The 14,556-nt window shown below is 40.7% G+C and overlaps 1 protein-coding gene across 8 annotated transcripts in view; it reads right to left on the reverse strand.

Moving 5' to 3' along the window:
• FCHO2 (FCH and mu domain containing endocytic adaptor 2) overlaps nt 1-14,556 on the reverse strand; it is a 263,348-nt gene that overhangs the window by 67,276 nt on the left and 181,516 nt on the right. For all 8 annotated transcript variants that reach the window (XM_043514278.1, XM_043514274.1, XM_043514273.1 and 5 more), the window contains one exon: nt 1,402-1,456. In XM_043514278.1, the coding sequence (XP_043370213.1) occupies nt 1,402-1,456 (55 nt within the window). The remainder of the gene's footprint in view (nt 1-1,401; nt 1,457-14,556) is intronic.

Consider the following 14,556-nt stretch of genomic DNA (forward strand, 5'->3'; position numbering starts at 1 on the left):
GTTTTGTATAATGCCACTTCAATCCTTTGGGTTGAAATAGCCAAAATGAAAGCCTCAGAATATTAGCCAAAGCTAGATGATTGTCGTTTACAGATGTCAGCTACTTTGTGCCCCATCTGATGCAGGAGTTTGTCTTTTGGTTGATGGATAAAGAGGCATATAATTCAGCCTGCATAGAGTATCATCTTTTAGAAGATATTAAAAGAAAGTGCTTCTCAGTTGTGGAATGCATACTATTTAACAGTTCCAAATTTATTATACTACCACATGTAAGCCTTACTGCACAACTTCATCATGTGTTTGTAATGAAACTGACATACTACATCTTCATGGATTCTGCATCCATTATGATGAGCTGAGGCAATTCATCATTAGTGCTGCAAAAACTGAAGTAGAAAGACTCCGGGGAGGTGTTCATTCCAAATAGAATTGTACCACTTCGTACTAGTGGAAATCTCATCCATGAAGGAGATGGTAATAGAGACATCAAAGTAGAGACCAGTGAAAGAAAGAATATCTTCCAATCAATGGCTAGAATAGTATTTCAGGAACAGTCTGCAGATAATCCAGCATCACAAGAAATATCACTGAAGCTTGGGAAATAAAAGTTACTTACTCACCCTGGGCAATCAGAGTCTCTTATGCAGTGTACAGAATTTGAAAAACCTAACACATCCAGATCCAACTTGCCATGAAAAGTTGAGAAAATCAACTGCATTCAAGGCAGGACTACATAATAACTAAATCATTCCTGACAGGTGTTTATCTAACCTGTTCTTAAAAACCTTCAATGAGGGTGATTCCACAAACTCCTTAGGTAATATGTTATAGCGCTTAACTACCCTGAGAGGTCCTTGCTCCTGGGGGAATTCACCATTGCATGCGGGCAGAATTCATGTCGCCTGTAGATTTCTTTGCTTCCCCATAGAAAAAAGGTCTTCTGACAGGGAAGCCGCAAGAGCAGTTATGCGCCCCTCACCAGCAGCGTGGGTACATCGCTTTGGGTGCCCGGAGCAGCTAGTGAAGTAAATTACTGTGGGGGGCTGTGGCTCCTACTCTGTGCTGGGCTCAGTAGCTAGTCCGGGGCTGAGTGAGACCCACCCTCAGGAACCTCACCGGCTGCAGGAAGCTCTATCCCCCCTCTTCCTGTCCTCATCACTCCTCAGCTGTGGTAAGAGGGGTCACTGCTCTCCTGTCCCCCCAACCCCCCTACATCCGGACTCCCCTCATAAGCAGACTCCCTGACAAGCCCCATCCCCCTGCACCCAGAACATCCACCCCACCCGAGCCTCATCCCCTGCATCTGGAGCCCCCCTACACCAAGACCCCTCTGCCAAGCCTTGCCCCCAGACCCCCCAGGACAATCCCATCCCAACATATTTGCAATAGATAAAAGGATATTCTGGCTTGCTTCTGGTTTAATACTGTATCCTTCATCATCTACATCAGGAATGTTCTAAAAAGAAAAAAAAAGAAAATTTATGGAACTGATAAACCCTATCCCTCTGAAATGTATACTCACAATAATGTATTTTTACTTGAAACTGTTGTACTTAGAAATTTAGACTTGTTTGACACTGTGGCTAGATTAAAATTACAGTATGACAGTTTGTGAAAGCGACAGTTACCCATTATTATTAGGCAATTATTTCCAGTTATGCTCCATGGCTCAGAAACACTGACAGTTCGGATTTCACATTTCAAATAAGTGCTAATGGGTCTGGAGTTATCTGTGTAACTTTAACAAAATGCACTGTATACAGATTGATTTTATTTGCCTGCAGTGGTAAGTCTGAAGCACTTATTCTCCTAGCCCCATAGTTTTCAAATCTCTTCCCAATTTCTACTTCTATTATTTCAGCTACATTATTGCAGGCTTTGATTTTGCAGGATCTCACACTCTAATTAGTACACAGACTGGTCAAAATCTGGTGCATGATGTATTTTCTTTTTCCATAGGTAGCAATCCTGTATCATTACTTTAACAAAAGATTTTCCCCTCATTAGTTTTAACATATATGGATAAGATTTTTAAAAATGGAAGCTCATATCAGGCTCCTGCATCTCTATTTAGGTACTAACATAAAAGTTTTCTGATTTTCAAAAATACTGACCACCTAGCAGTTCCCAATGATTTAAGGTGAAATTGATGGGTTTTCACCACTTTTGAAAATCAGGATACTTATGCAGGCACTTAAATATGGACTAAAAAGAACACTTTAAGCATCTATTTTTAAAAATTTTAGCCATAGTTTTAACTTTATAAAATTATACTCAAAGAGAGCCTCCTAATCCAAGGAGGGGAGAAGAGCAGAAAGTTCCTTTAAGTCCACTAGTGACCTCGACATGCAGATTTAATTTGTGTGTGAAATGCTTAGACATTATACTGATAGGCATTATAGAAAACTACAAGACCGGGAGATCTCCAAAACGTAGAAATCTGGCATCTTATAAATCCCTTATAAAAAAAAAAAAGAACAACACTCTAGGATTAGGATGCTAAATTGTTTCTTTTAACAAGTTGATTGGTTATACGTTTGCTGAAATACAGAAACTCATGAGGAAAAGAAAAGTCTTGAAACAAGAAAGTAGTTTATATATGACTTTGACTAAACAGGCATTAAAAGCTTGCTCCAAAAATTTTGAGGCAGGACTTAGACATTTTTTCCTCATCCTGAATCTTTCAAACTATTGATCCAAGACACATACAGGAAACATTGTGATGGCACAAAAGGAAGTGAATGTAATGGTCTGTTATAGACAACCATAGGAAAAAAAAAAGTTATTTTCTAAATCAATTTTTCTATTTTTCCGCCCCCTCCCCTTTCTATTTAAAAGGGCAGGGGGTGGGAAACAGTTGGGGGGATGGAGAGGAGAAGGATGGAGAATTAGTAGACTAGAATCTTCCAATAAAATTTATTTTTAAGAAAAATCCAGAAACAAGAAAAACAGACTCCAGAATTCTTTCATAACCCATTTAAAGGTTGATAGTGAAGTCTGTCAGTTAAGCAAAGCAGCTTCTTCTTGCAAAGCAGCAAGAAGTCAGGCCAGGAAATCTGACATAGGGCCTCTAAGAATACTTGCTACTTTCTTGGCAAAAAGCATGGGAGAGGATAATGCAGAACAGCTGAAAACTCACTGCTGTAAAAGTAATTTTTGAAAAAATTTCAATCTGGGGAACTTGTCAAAGGGAGGGTCTGGACAGCAAGACAGTATTTCTTTGTATGGTTTAATATTGGTATAGTGTTTATGCTTTATTACCTATTTCAGTACTTTTCAATGTTATTCATAGAATTTCTTCAATTTAAATTGATTGTTTGGTGGTTCTTACTAGTTATTTACATCTTGTTTATCAATGTTTTCATGGTATGACCACTAAATCCTACCCCCAGTCATTTATGGGATTTTCTGGGTTTTCTTTTGGGTTCTCCTATTCTCCAGTAGCTACCTCTGCCATGTTTACACCAGAAAACTGAACCAATCCTGACTGAACTAGTGAGATGATTATTATAACCAATTATATATTTATAGTTATATTTTATAACCATTATAACCAATGCTTGCTTGTTCTCTGCACCACTGCAGATTTGCCCCATTGTCCACATTAGAGCTGTTGGAAACAATTTCAGTTGCAGCACCCTCTTTATACTTTTCCCACAATTCAGAGCAAACTTCCTAGAAGCACTGGATTCTGAGAAATTTCAAAAGGCTGCAGCTGCCTTATGGGTCAGCAGTAGAATGATATGTGAACCATTTTCATACTAACACTATATCTGAACCAGTACAGGCTGAAAGAGTTTAGACTAAACTTATTGAGATGTGTAGAAATTAACTCGACTTCAAACAGTATTTGGGATGCACATAAACTGAAGCACTTGTGTATGGATACACTGTACTTTACCAGTAGGATTTGGGGACCATATGGTTCTTAGAATGTACAAATGTGTGTATTGTAGACATGTCTTACTCATCTTTCTGGGGTCTTTAAGTGAATTCTCTTTAATTTGTTCAACTTTCTGTGCAGAACCACGTATATTTCATTTGAGAATGCTGCAGCATTTCTGGTTAGAGATCATTCCCCGTACTACCCACATTTATTTTAAGTCGTCTGTCACCTGGTTCTCTAACAAAGGAGAATAAAAGCATCACTATGAAATATTCCTGCAAGATACATAATTTCATTTCAGATGTGAATATCTTGACTATAATAAGGAACTTTAGACCTACCTACGAATACATACACAGTCAAAATTGTCCTATTTCCCAAATCTAAATAAGGAGTATCAAAACTTTTGACAGATTGTGCATGTGTTTGCCAAGCATCCTCATGCCTGTACTTGAAAATATGAATCTTTCTAACCCTAGAGATAGTTTTGTTTTTAGCAGTTAATTTAAGAAGGAGCTTCTTGTATTGCATTATTTACCCTGGAAATGAAACAGTAGATGCAAGATTTGCCAAGTGAACATAGACAAATCAAATGGAAAAAGCCCTGTTACTTTAAAGTTTCCAAGAGGCTAATAATGTGGAATAAAATGCAAAAGTAGAGAAAAATATTTAAACAGCACCTCTCTAATGTTTAATTTCAATACATGGATCCTAGGTTACCAAGAAATCAGAGGCTGATTTTAAGAAGTTATTTAGGTTTTCTAATTTTACTTTTCAATAAATAATATTTTTGTCCCAAAAGATGAGTATAAGTTTACCTTGTTTACTTTTTCCTCAAAGGACCAACATAGCTTCAGTGTCATCTTAAAAATATTTATTTGCCAATAGTTACCACATACTCAGAGATACTACAGTTTTTTTCCATACTTAGAATAGGAAATAATTTAGTAAATATGCAGCATCTGGAGGTAAATGTTTAAATTTTAATGGTATCCAGTATATTAAAATTTTACTTTTAATTTAGCCTCACCTTTTACAATTTTATTTTGATTGACACAGCATCATCTCATAGTAATCAAGGCGTGGATTGAAAGAAGCCTGGGCATAAGTAGTCAACACTTTCTCTACTGCCCCCACCCTCCAAAAAAAAAAGTTGAGCAAGGAAAAATAGATTGAGGCAAGTTTCAGAACTAAAAGGATGTAGTAATGGTCATTTAATTGCCTAAACTTGCTACCAGTTACCATTTCCTTAAGTCTGGTACATTGAATCAGTTACTACAATAAGAATTCTTGTGCAAATATTAGTCAACATAGTTTTTGATTGCCAATAAAACCAAGAGAAATTTTCTTTACATCCACAAAAGAGAAGCAGCAGATCAAAAATCTATACATGTCAAACTTTTATTTCAAAAGATTTAAAACATGGGGAAAATTGTCATAAGAATGTTTTGCATTGCTACCCATCACACAATATAATGAAATTCAAAAACATTTTCCATATATGATAATGTATCATATAATGTGTTCATCACAAACTTTATAAAAGTTTTTAAAACTAATGCCTCTTGTTTGTTATTCCTTTACTGGGGTAGGGTTTCTCTCTTTGTATTTATACAGCTCCCTTGGTTTGGGAATTTGGGTATAACCACAATTTGAATATTAAACAGTAACGTTTCCAGTTCACTTCCTTAACTTCATTTTCTTCTCTTTTGTATCTTGCTGTAGTTCCAATTCAGTGGATTTCCTGGACTGTGTGGCTCTCTTTTTTTAGGCCATAAGAATGCTAAATGGATACAAGATTTTATTTTGTTATTGTTGTGGGTTAATTTGTTTCAGTCAGATTTTTGGAGGGGAAGGGGCATGTTTGGTTAGATGGGAGTGTCATTCTTGCTATGGTAGAAAGACTTTCAAAGGCTTTGCAGCTTTTTTTTTTTTTTTAAATGGAGTAGCAGACAAGATTTTCCTAATCTTTTCTGGAAATTCATTCCATGGGGAAATATCTTGACCAAGAATGCTTTGCCTCCTGCTCTTGTGTGTTTCATCTAGGGTTTTGTGATCTGCATTGTTTCAAAAGAGACAACTCTCTCAGTGGCTAATCTTTTGAAAAAGCATTGTGCAGGTTTCTTTTGAGGATGAGGATTGATAGGTCAGATCTAGAGTGATCACTTTGTGAAGTGTTCACCTACAGGTGATAGGGTGTTTTTGTCTTATCATTTTCCTGTGAGAGTTAATTTGAGAGCACAGTGATTGTCTGGTTTCACCCACATAATTGTTATTGGGGCATTTAGGGCATGGTATGAGGTATACAACTTATTGTGATATGCATGTGTAGGATGCATGGATCTTGAAAGGTGTGTTGATCATTGTAGGAGTGGAGCTATGTCTGCAGGTTTGTATCTATTGTTCTAGGAGGGTCTGGTGCTGCTTTGAGTTGATATGTCCTGGTCTGTGGGGGACTTGTGTCTGATGATGAATTTGCAGAGGTTGGGAGGCTGTTTGAAAGCCAGATATGGGGGTTCAGGAAAGATTTCTCTCTCAGACCTGAAGAAGAGCTCTGTGTGGCTCAAAAGCTTGTCTCCTTCAACAACAGAAGTTGGTCCAATAAAAGACCAATAAAATAAAAGACCTCACTCACCTTGTCTTTCTAATATCCTGGCTATAACTACTCTTCAATAAGGGTCAAGGACTGGGAAACAGCCACAGGGCCTTCAGAGGGAAACCCTTGGCAGCTCAGTTCCCAGAAAGCAACTGGGAAAGAAGAGGAAAAAGCCAGAATGAGACTTGCCTTGGGTGCTACTGAAGCAGCTGCCCCTCCAATTGACTAACTGCAAGCCAGCTGACCCTTTCATATGGCTATAAAAGCTGGTCGGGGAGGCAGAGTTGAAAGGAAAGGTTTTCCTATCACTTATGAGTAAGGCTACGTTTTAGTCACAGGTATTTTTAGTGAAAGTCATGGACAGGTCGTGGGCAGTAAACAAAAATTCACAGCCCATGATCATGACGGGTGCTGGTGGGGAGGCAGCGGCGCACAGCCCAGGACCCCTGCTGGTGCTGGGGAGTGGTTGGTGGGGCTGGCAGGCTCCCTAACTGGCTCCAAGCCTCCTCAGAAGCAACGACATCCCCCTCCCTCAGCTCTCAGATGGAGGTGTGGCCAGGCAGCTCTGTGCACTGCCTCCACCCTAAGCACCAGCACCAGGGCCAATGGGAGCTGTGAGGGCGGTGCCTGCAGGCAGAGTCTAGGAGCGGAGGAATGTTGCCACTTCTGGGTAGCCCCCTCCAAGGTAAGTGCCGCCCAAAGCCCTCACCACCTCCTGCACCAGCAGAGATACCTGAGCTCAGGCAGCCTCTGGGCCAGCCGCATGGACGCTACAGAAGTCACAGAGGTCCGAGAAAGTCACGGAATACATGACTTCTGTGACCTCCATGACAAACTTGCAGCCTTGCTTATAAGACTATAATCTGAAAAGAGCATTAGAATTTATCATCTCTGAAAGAAGCCTTCCTTGACAATATCCACAAATACCTGCTGACAGTCTTATTAGTACACTAATACATTTTATTCATGGACAAAACAGATTGTCTTAAGAACTCTTAGAAAATCTGCATGAGGGCTGTATACTCAATTTGAGGATGGCAACTACCTGGGCTTGAAGACATTCTTGCTTACCTCTCTTCCGAGTCACTAATAGAATGGAGGGAGACTATGAGGTGACAATATTAGAGGTCATAATTTGAAAACAAGCTCAGGAGGTAGAACCTTCTTGTACTGACAGCATATTTAAATTTCTACTTAATTTCCTATATATTGTCTTACAATACTTTTGTTCAGCGCTTCTCAAACTGTGCTCTACAGACAGCTGACTGGTCACATGTTACTGGCATTTCATTTTCACCTGCTAAACTGCATTAAAAGACAGTTTAAAATACATTAAATACTTTTACATGTAAGCAACTGCTACAGCTGCCACAGGGAGGGTTATGTCATTGCAAATGGGAGGGAGGCAGTCCATGTGATTCTCTCTCTTAATAGATCTCACTATGAAAAATTTGAAAAGTTCTCGGCTCTAGTTCATTCTTAATCATTTTGAGACACTTTATGAAAACAATGATATCAAAGAGTCTTCATGGACACCTGAATATAGGGCTACTTAAGTAACTGAAAAGAGCTCTGCATATCTTTCCATGTGGATGGTGTCTTTGGCAAAGGAAGCTGACTGGGCTCTCCAAATCAGACCAGCAGAACTTTCACAGACAGTTCTGAAGGGATCCTGCATTTCTCCTGGATATTGCAGATTATGGAATATCTAACTAGTCTTATGGACAGTACAAGTAGTTTCATTAGCTCTCTGCAGCAGTGACAAAGAAACTGAAGTGGGTCAAACTTCCTTACACAGATGTGGGTGATGACATCATCTTATCCCTAGTCTACACTACAAGTTTAGGTCGAATTTAGCAGCGTTAGATTGATTTAACCCTGCACCCGTCCACATGACAAAGCCATTTTTGACGACTTAAAGGGGTCTTAAAATTGATTTCTGTACTCCTCCCCGACGAGGGGATTAGCGCTAAAAATCGACATTGCCAGGTTGAATTTGGGGGTGGCGTGGACGCAATTCTACGGTATTGGCCTCTGGGAGCTATCCCAGAGTGCTCCATTGTGACCGCTCTGGACAGCACTCTCAACTCAGATACATTGGCCAGGTATACAGGAAAAGCTCTGTGAACTTTTGAATTTCATTTCCTGTTTGGCCAGTGTGGCAAGCTGATCAGCACAGGTGATCATGCAGAGTTCATCAGCACAGGTGACCATGGAATCTCAGATTTGCAAAAGAGCTCCAGCATAGACCGAATGGGAGGTACTGGATCTGATTGCAGAATGGGGAGATGAATCCATGCTATCAGAAGTCCGTTCCAAAAGACGAAATGCCAAAATATTTGAAAAAAAATCTCCAAGGGCATGAAGGACAGAGGCTACAACAGGGATCCACAGCAGTGCCGCGTGAAACTGAAGGAGCTCAGGCAAGCCTCCAAAAAAAAAAACAAAGAGGCAAACGGCCGCTCCAGGTCAGACCCCGAGACATGCACTTATACGAGGAGCTGCATTCAATGCTAGGGGGTGCCCCTACAACTACCTCACCCCTGTACATGGATTCCTACAAGGGAGTCTCATGCAACAGGGATGAGGATTTTGGGGACGAGGAAGATGAGGAGGAGGTTGAAGATAGCGCACCGCAGGCAAGCGGGGAAACCGTTCTCCCTGACAGCCAGGAACTGTTTATCACCCTGGAGACAATACCCTCCCAACTCGGGCTCCCGGGCCTTAGAGGAAGAGAAGGCATCTCTGGTGAGTGTACACTGGTAAATATAATATCTGGTTTAAAAGCAAGCGGGTTTAATGATTAATTTGCCCTGAAGACTTGGGATGCATTTGCGGCCAGTACAGCTACTGGAAAAGTCTTAACAAGTCTTCAGGGCAAATTAATCATTAAACCGGCTTGCTTTTAAACCAGGTATTATACTTATAAAGGTACACTCACCAGAGGTGCCTTCTCCTCCTCCAAGGTCCAGGAGCCCGGTTTGGGAGGGTATTGTCTCCGGGGTGATACACAGTTCCTGGCTGTTGGGGAGAATGGTTTCTCCGCTTGCCTGCTGTGCACCATCTTTCTCGTCCCCAAAATCCTCATCCCTGTTGCAAAAAGAAAAGGAGTACTTGTGGCACCTTAGAGACTAACAAATTTATTAGAGCATAAGCTTTCGTGAGCTACAGCTCACTTCGCTGTAGCTCACGAAAGCTTATGCTCTAATAAATTTGTTAGTCTCTAAGGTGCCACAAGTACTCCTTTTCTTTTTGCGAATACAGACTAACACGGCTGCTACTCTGATCCCTGTTGCGTGAGACTCCCTTGCAGGAGTCCATGTACAGGGGTGGGGTAGTTGTAGGGGCACCCCCTAGAATTGCATGCAGCTCATCGTAGAAGCGGCATGTCTGGGGGTCTGACCTGGAGCAGCCGTTTGCCTCTGTTTTTTTGGTAGGCTTGCCTGAGCTCCTTAAGTTTCATGCAGCACTATTGTGGGTCCCTGTTGTAGCCTCTGTCCTTCATGCCCTTGAAGATTTTTTTCAAATAGTTTGGCATTTCGTCTTTTAGAATGGAGTTCTGATAGCATGGATTCGTCTCCCCATACGGCAATCGGATCCAGTACCTCCCGTTTGGTACATGCTGGAGTTCTTTTGCGATTCTGGGACTCAATGGTCACCTGTGCTGATCAGCTTGCCACACTGACCAAACGGAAAATGAAATTCAAAAGTTCACAGAGCTTTTCCTGTATACCTGGCCAATGCATCTGAGTTGAGAGTGCTGTCCAGAGCGGTCACAATGGAGCACTCTGGGATAGTTCCCGGAGGCCAATACTGTCGAACTGCATCCATGCTACCCCCAAATTTGACACGGTGATGTCAATTTTAGCGCTAATCCCCTCGTTGGGGAGGAGTACAGAAATAGATTTTAAGAGCCCTTTAAGTCGACAAAAATGGCTTCGTCATGTGGATGGGTGCAGGGTTAAATCAATCTAACGCTGCTAAATTTGACCTAAACTCGTAGTGTAGACCAGGGTGACAAACTACTGCACCCCCACAGTGGGCACTGTTTTTCTATAAGATCTTCAGTTCAATGCAAAGGCACTGAATCCCATTAGTGGGAATGCAGAGGGGCCCTTGAAGAATAACTGCCAAATCTGTTCAGAAGTTAGTGCCCTTGGGAGCCTTAGAAGCTCAGATTGCTTACTACCATGTATGGCAGGAATGGGTAAACGATGGCCAGGGCTGCATCCGGCCCATCAGACGTTTTAATACAGCTCTCAAGCTCCTGCGGGGAGCAGGGTTGGGGGCTTGCCCCACTCCAGCACTCCAGCCGGGGAGTGGGGTTGGGGGCTTGCCGTGGCTCTCAGAAGCGGTGGCATGTCACCCCTCTGACTCCTACGTGTACGGGCATCCAGGGGGCTCTGCACGCAGCTCCCGCCCCAAGCACGCACCCGCAGCTCCCATTGGCTGGGAACCGCGGCCAATGGGAGCTGCAGGGGAGGCTCCTGAGGACCGGGCAGCGGCACAGAGCCGCCTGGCCGCACCTCCGCGTGGGAGCCAGAGGGGAACATGCCGTTGCTTCTGGGAGCTGCTTGAGGTAAGCACTGCCTGGAGCCTGCACCCCTGACCATCTTCTGCACCCCAACTCCCGACCCCAGCCCTGATCCCCCTCAGGCCCTCCGAACCCCTCAGTCCCAGCCCAGAGCACCCTCCTGCACCTCCAACCCCTCATTCCCAGCCCTACCCCAGAGCCTGCACCCTCAGCCGGAGCCCTCGCTCCCTCCTGCACCCCAATCCCCAATTTTGTGAGCATTCATCGCCCGCCATACAATTTCCATACCCAGATGTGGCCCTCAGGCCAAAAAATTTTGCCCAACCCTGGCCTATGGGGTTTTCTCTATGCTTTTGGTGGTCAGGAAAATATATTTGTATCCTCCTCCTCTACAAGGAACAGAATGAAACTTTTTTGCTTGAACAGAAGTTCGTTGGAACCTAAACCAAAAAACTTCTGTATCAGTAGCAACAACTTCAACTACACCCTGAAAAGATTAAGAAACCAGTTAATTCTTTAGAGTACTGGTGTAATATGCTCCCTCCTGTAACACATTTAAAGAAGCAGACAGATTCATGCTTCAACATGTTCATTTTTGAAATATTAGTAGGCCCAGCACCAGCAATATATCAGGTCTGTGTCATGATCATTTTACATACTAGTCTTAATTTTCAAAAATGAAATCCAAAATTCTATTTTCAGCTTTTTCTTACTATACTCCTCATGTATATATCACTGCCTGCATGTATGTCATACTAAGAAAAAAAGATTTTCCTCTGTACACATCTCAAGGCACAACAGTTCTCAATTAAAAATGAGTGAATTTACACCTTGCTCTAATTTCCTGCTGAAGAGAGTTTTTCCACTAAACAATTCTGTTTTTAATACCATATAACACATTGATGGCTTATAGATAAAACCTTAAATCAATCTTTTCTCAAATTTGATATTCTATCTTGAAGCTAAAAGAAAAGGAGTACTTGTGGGCACCTTAGAGACTAACGAATTTATCTGAGCATAAGCTTTCGTGAGCTACAGCTCTCTTCGTTGGAGTGAGCTGTAGCTCACGAAAGCTTATGTTCAAATAAATTTGTTAGTCTCTAAGGTACCACAAGTACTCCTTTTCTTTTAGCTTCAAGATCACAAAAAGAAAAGAAGCTATCTTGAAGCTAAAAGAAAAGGAGTACTTGTGGGCACCTTAAAGACTAACAAATTTATTTGAACATAAGCTTTCGTGAGCTACAGCTCACTCCAACGAAGTGAGCTGTAGCTCACGAAAGCTTATGTTCAAATAAATTCGATAGTCTCTAAGGTGCCCACAAGTACTCCTTTTCTTTTAGCTTCAAGATAGCTTCTTTTCTTGTTGTGAATACAGACTCACACGGCTGCTACTCTGAAACCTATCTTGAAGCTCTAACTTTAACATTCAGAATATTTAGATCCAATTTCTCTTTTTTGAAAACTTTCAGAACTATGTGATTTTAAAAACTGGAGAAGGGGAGCTTCACAAGGTCTAGTACTTTAGATCAGCTTGTTCAAATCACAAGGTTCTTAGCTATGCTTGACCTCAAGCTGACCTAGTTTATGTGCCAAAAAAAGTACTAATGAAGCTTGACAACAAAGTAAACAGAACAAAAACAAATAGCCAAAGGCTGTGTACATGCCCATATAATAATACAACCAAACTGACTCCTGAAACTATTTAAATTACAACGGTAAGCTATTTTCAATATTTTAGGATCTTTCATGGTTAAAGTAGATTAAAATGAAACACACACCTTTATAAACAAAATAAGCATTTACTTTTATTTGAATGTTGGCCAGATTCAATATATAAAAAAAAACCCCAAAATCCACACAGTAGCCAGGGATAATGGGGAAAAAATGTCAGTAACCAGTAATTTTGCCTTCTTTGTTAGCATACAATTGTGAAAACTCATCTTGGAGAAGTGATTATTAAATTGTTTCTAATGTACTGAATGCTTGCAAGCAACCTGTTAAAATACAAAATCAGTGGGTAAATTCTTTTAGAATTTCATCTAAAAATCTATGTATTACTTTGTATCTCAGGTCTGATTTTGAAAAAGCCTCTTGCAACTATGATTTATCAGCAATGTTACTTTAGCATCTATACACCGTGATGTACTGAGTTAAAAATCAGTAGTAAAGTCAAGGGTGAATGCAGGTAAACAGAGTTTACCCACTTCTCATTTGGGATATATGGAGTTTAGGTTAGGTTAGTTTACCCACTTCTTTTTTTAATCATTACACCACTGCTTAAAATGTAGAAAAAATAGATGCTCAGCAGCTAAAACTATGAGTGACCTGAAAAGCATCTTGTCTCTGCCTTCAATGGTATTCACATAGCTGGAGTAGCATAATTTAGGTCGACTTACCTTGGTAGTGTTGACAAGGCCTTAAGTTTTGGTGTGAAGGCCTCTATTTTTACTTTATTTAGGACAAGTGAAAAAAGTGCATTATGGGCCTGATCCAAAGCCAATAGAAAGATTCATTGACTTCTGTGAGCTATGATTCAGGCTCCATACCCTCAGAGGCTCTCTGGACTAACGTAGCAGATTATGACTGCAAAGTATCTAAACCACATCACAGCAACACAGTATTATACTACGCCACACATTTTTTGTATCAATGTTTCCCAGCGTCCTTGGTTATAACTCAATGCACACCTGAATTAGACAATAAGTAATTTACTTAAAATTTTCTAGGATCTACAGCTTCCATTTTTGCATTATCAAGTTCCAAACACCAGTTATACATTAATTAATTTAAAAAACAAACAAAAACCCTGAAAACATAAAGATAAAGAGTTAATAAATTACAACTGCAGACATAAAATCTGCTTTTCAACAATCTCTCTCGTGTTTTTCTATAGACGTCCCTCTACTTTTACTATAAATTCCAAAGCCACAAAAACTTGACAGAGTGTCAAGAAAACACCGCAACCTACTATCTATACCAGTGGTATCCAACCTTCTGAACCTGAGGGCTGGACATAAAGGACCGACAATTAGAATTAGATACAATTTTTCAGGCAAAATCTTTTTTTTTTTTTTTTAAACACTGAAAAATTTAGGACTCTGATAGACAGAAACATTTAGCAAATCTGTGTAGGTTTTGGTGAATTGTTTGAGCCTAAATGGAAAAAAAATCAAATGTTAAAACAAACCATTAAGACATCATCAAAATGAAATTACCTGAGATGAAGGATACTCAAGTTCAAGGCACTACTCCGGAGTAAGGATTCAAACCTGGGTCTCCCATATCCCAGGTGAGTGCCCTAATCATTAGGCTACTCTGGGAATTGGGCAGGGGACATCACCACTTCCTCTGGTGGTTCTGTGAATCTAGCTCTTCATTTCCTTGGCTTTTATTAAAAATATTCTAAATGAAAGGTTTCAGAGTAGCAGCCGTGTTAGTCTGTATTCGCAAAAAGAAAAGGAGTACTTGTGGCACCTTAGAGACTAACAAATTTATTTGAGCGTAAGCTTTCGTGAGTTACAGCTCACTTCATCAGATGCA

Source organism: Dermochelys coriacea, chromosome 5 (assembly GCF_009764565.3).
Source record: "Dermochelys coriacea isolate rDerCor1 chromosome 5, rDerCor1.pri.v4, whole genome shotgun sequence".
Classification (NCBI taxonomy): domain Eukaryota; kingdom Metazoa; phylum Chordata; order Testudines; family Dermochelyidae; genus Dermochelys; species Dermochelys coriacea.